Source organism: Macadamia integrifolia, chromosome 5 (assembly GCF_013358625.1).
Source record: "Macadamia integrifolia cultivar HAES 741 chromosome 5, SCU_Mint_v3, whole genome shotgun sequence".
NCBI lineage: Eukaryota > Viridiplantae > Streptophyta > Magnoliopsida > Proteales > Proteaceae > Macadamia > Macadamia integrifolia.
Genome location: NC_056561.1, coordinates 10,302,399 through 10,307,218, shown reverse-complemented (window position 1 = coordinate 10,307,218; position 4,820 = coordinate 10,302,399). Strand labels below are relative to the sequence as shown.

At 37.1% G+C, this 4,820-nt stretch overlaps 1 protein-coding gene across 1 annotated transcript in view; it reads left to right on the top strand.

The window, feature by feature from the left end:
- The window catches only part of LOC122077779 (galactose mutarotase-like), a 3,120-nt gene extending 1,676 nt beyond the window's left edge, over window positions 1-1,444 (top strand). The window contains exon 5 of the mRNA XM_042643650.1: window positions 622-1,444. Within this exon, the coding sequence (XP_042499584.1) occupies window positions 622-1,253 (632 nt within the window). The 3' untranslated portion in view covers window positions 1,254-1,444. The remainder of the gene's footprint in view (window positions 1-621) is intronic.
- The last annotated feature ends 3,376 nt before the right edge of the window (window positions 1,445-4,820 follow it).

Sequence of the window (4,820 nt, the reverse complement as noted above, 5' to 3'; positions counted from 1 at the left end):
TTTTTTTTTCTAAATCTCACTTCTCTTCTTTTAAGATTTCACTTTCCTTTCTTTTAATTTTTCTTGCAATCAAACGGACCCTTTAGAACAAATAATAGAAGGTCAAATTATAACCCTCCTCTCCCTGTAGGGTTCCGAATCTATTCAGATCATAGGCTGATTTGAAGAAAAATGTCATCATAAACATAATTTCTTCAGGTTTACTGGAATCTGAGTAGGCATAACCGTGATTTTTTTTGTTAACGACTGGTATCTAGGGTTTTGGTCTGACTAGTCCACTAGTCCCAGTGGTCCATACTGACTTCACAATCGCATGGACCGGGTCATACCAAGGTTGAATGAGAACCATTCAACTTTCACTGAAAGCAGTGAGAAGAGCACCAAACACCCCGGTGTAAGTGGCCCCAAGAAGGTAAAGGGAGTCGAACTCAGTTGCACACGCATCCTGAGGTGAAGATCCCTTGCCAACTCAACTATTCCCTTGGGGTTATACATAACAGTGAGTAACTATATCTTCCAAGTTATAAAAAGACCTTAACTTTAAGGTATCAAATGATTCAGGTACTGCAAGTATTTTGATTTGATGAAGAATCTCTCACATTGAGCTACTATTTATTCCAGGTTTTCCAGGTGATGTTGCTGTAACTGTAACATATATGATCCATGGGGAGAACAAGTTGACTGTGAACATGAAAGCCAAAGCCATCAACAAGGCCACCCCAATAAATCTGGCTCAACATGCCTACTGGAACCTTGGTGGTCATAACAGTGGTGATATCTTATCCAATACAGTTCAAATCTTTGGTTCTCATATAACTCCGGTCGACGAAAATCTGATTCCGACCGGCAAGATCATATCAGTGAAGGGCACACCATATGATTTCACAAAACCGGCGATCATCGGAAGCAAGATCAATCAGCTTCCTAATGGATATGACACCAATTATGCCCTAGATAAGGAGAGCAGACACAGGCGCCACTTACTGAAGAAGGCAGCCATGGTTTACAATAGCAAGTCAGGAAGAATGTTGGAGCTGTGGACTAATCAGCCCGGGCTACAGTTTTACACTGGAAATATGATTACAAGTGTGGAAGGGAAAGATGGAGCAGTGTACCATAAGTATGGAGCATTGTGTTTGGAGACTCAAGGGTTTCCTGATTCTGTGAATTACCCTAATTTCCCTTCACAGATTGTGCATCCAGGGAAGAAATATAAGCATGTTATGGTTTTTAGGTTCTCAACTAGAAAATAAGGAAATTATGGGAGATTTGATAGAGGTGGAGGGGAGAAGAAACTTGGTCAATTGAGTTAGTAGTGTTAATTGTGTCATTTCAAATTTCTTGTTTAAACACTAAAGAATATAATGTGGGATGCTTTAGTTTCATTTTTGAACTCTTAAGTTATGTTTTCTTCTATCACTTTCATTTTTTTAACAAAAGGAAACATAATTAAATGATTCAGGTCGTGAGAATCTTTTCATTACTCTACATTTTATCGTCTTTTTCATGCAGTGACGATCGCTCTTTAGTGGGTGAGTCTGTGGCACAACAGTTAAATTACACTATTTTAACATGCTCGTCATAGGTTCAAAGGTTAGAAATAGCCTCTCCTGCGAAGTAGGAGGTACGTAAGGGTGCATACACTTGCCCTCCCAAACTGCAACAGCCGGAGCCTCTCCGATTGGGTTAATCTTTTTTTTTTCTTTGGGGGGGAGGTTAAATCACCCTCTTTAATCCATATATTGATCCCATTCTTCAAAATGATATACAGAATGTCCATTTTTAGTATCCAAACTACTATTATCACTATAGTATATTGATGCAAGGTTGTTCATTATGGATGAAATTTTTCTGCTACCATGCTGCTTATTGAGCACAAGAACACATAATTCCATTTATTTGGCCACAAGCCCCCTGTGTAACCTGGGTAGCAGCCAATGTTTTTTTCACTTGTGTTAAATCCGTCAAGCTTTATCTTGAGTTAATAATAATCCATTTACACCCTCTATAGTATTCATGTCTGGGTGAGAAGTCACCAATGACCGCATGTCCAAATGCTGAAAAATGTAAATCTTTCAACCAAAAAAAAAAAATCTCTACTTGTATATTTCATTACATTTACAAGTAGAGATCTTATTTGAAAGAAACTCCCAAAACTTTCGAGGAACAAAGTTGCGAGTTAACAAAGATGGGTTAGTTTCAACCAAATGTCTATGCTCTCTCAGCCAACGTGTTTTGTTCATGGCTATGAAGACGAGTTTGTGGCTGAATTATCAGGTTCGATGGGCTGAAATTTGGATACATAGATTCAAGGTCCCCTACTCATCACATGTCAAAGGCCAAGTAGATTTAACGAATTGGCAGACTAAAGCTTTGAAGACCCAATGAAAAGAATTGAAACTTACGAACATAAATGACTAAAAATACAGGGAGAATATACAAATACATGAGAGGGATATGATTGTGCCTGAAAATTTTTAAATTTCCGACTCAAACCATTTTCTATATCCAATAGTCTGATTTGATGCATATAACCTTCCATGTGAAACAACTAGGTGTCGATAGATATTCTCTCTTTGATTGAGCAGTTTGGAAAAAAAAAAATATTCCTCTAGAGTTGCAATCTAGATTTTTTTTCCCTACAAAATGTTAAAGTCAAAAAGGATATATAAAGATCAACTAGTGTTAAGATGGTACCTTTCTTATTGAAGAAGCTTGGTATAATATTTTTAGAGATGAGGTTTAGAGAACTCGTGATCCATGTTGAGAGTGAAAACACAATTCAAACTTGACATTACATTAGGGAGAACCAAAAACTTTGTTGATGGTACGAGGCATTGACTGTATGTTGGCATCCCACTGCCACTCCCACTCCTACTCCCATGCATTAGCTAACCTGATCCAATTGACCAATCTACAAAAATCTTAAAACCCTGGCATAATAAACTACCGGGGAAGAGTTTTCTATTCTAGAGTGTGGCTCCTGCACTAGCATAGGAGCCAATAAGAGCATCCATGGAAGCATCAAAAGGGTGTAGATACGCAATCCTAAAAACGATGCACAAAGTAATAGAAAAAATAAGAACAAGCAATACACACAAATTTACGAGGTTCGGTAAGATTGCTTACGTCATCGATGAGATGAGAACTTGCTTCACTTTCAATGGAGAATATGGTTACAATGCTCGTCCTCACACCTCTCAAAATTGCTTTCAAAGAAGGTTACTCCTTACAAATATATAGAGAAAAACCCTAATACCAAAAAGTACAAAATTGCCCTCAATAAACGAGTCCCCAAATAAAAAATTCGAGCGATGGGCTATACTAGTACTCCCTAGATTAAACTGTGACAGAATACAAGACATCATACCCCAACAAAGAGTGAGATTTTTATCTTTCGTAGAAGGCGGGCCAGTTATTTCATAGAGGCCTATGTTTGGCGTAGGAGCCATGCCAGACATGCTCCCTGCTTCCTACACTATTTTGAGCCATAGAGCCCTAATACAATATTGAATAGATGCATAGAGTAAATTTCATAAAACCTCTCAACCACATTATATATATCCACCATATTGGATTTGATTTTCTCCAATTTATTTTGAGCCATAAAATCAAAACAGTGGAAGGCTGATATTTCATTCGATATATATGATCTAGACCTAGTGAATTTCCATGAGGAATCGAACATCTATCTTCCTTGTACTAGATTCAACTTTTGACCCAAACGGACAAGTTGATTATGCCAATGGCATAAGCTTTTCAGCTGCAACTTAAGCTTGAAATTCACATAATCTTTAATCTAGAACTAAACTGCTAATATCAGATACTTAGAATCTTGTAGATAAGAGTATGACAGTGAGCTATGATGGGAACTGACTGAGCAGGGCGCGAAATGACCGCAATGCTCCCCTTTCTCATGCATTGAAGACGCTCCATGCCGGTGTTGCCTGCACCAAACCGGCAGAGTTCTATCGTTATATATATATATATATATATATATGAGAATATATTCCATGATGGGCAGTGAACCAGATGTATTTCAACGTTGGTCATGAAGGATGAGATATCTCTCACTGAAAAAAGGCTCATGCGATGCGGCAAAAGAATCAGAAGCTAATATAATGGGATTATCAGAATCTTATCTAGCTCCACCCAGATTTTACTATAAATGGAGGCTCAATCCAAAAAAACCAAAACACAGCATTCCCCAAAAAATCAAATGATGGAAGATGTGGTAAGAAGAGAGGTCTTACATGAACATAAAAGTTGAGTTTGGTAGCCAAGGATGACTTGCCTATGTCCTCTCCTAAAGGGTCAGTATCAAATACATGATTATATATCAATACTCTTTTTGTGGCTCATAGCAAGTCTCCTTGGCTAGCTATACCTTCTTTTATATTTCATGTTAGACCTGGTTTTTCTCAACAACACAAACAAAGGCTCATCAGCATATCACATTGGATTAGTCTTTGGAGAGATATGTAAAGTATGTAAGAACATAGCTAGATGTTTTAGTATATGAGACTATACTATTTGAATTTATTGTTTTAGAAGCATTAATTAATAGAATTTTGTGGATGATAGTGGCTGCCATTTTATGTATTTTTGTTTTCTTTTTCTTGATAAGATAAATTCTCCCAGTGCAGCTTCATTGTCTTGGTATTTTATGTATTTTAATGGAAAATATAGTTTTTTAAATTCTTTTCAAAGGTATTGTTGGAGGGTTGTGTCACTTCCACCTAAGTAATCAATACATGTGACAATTGGAAATATGTATGAATGATTAACAGAGATTTGTTTAGGAAAAAAATTCTGGTTTT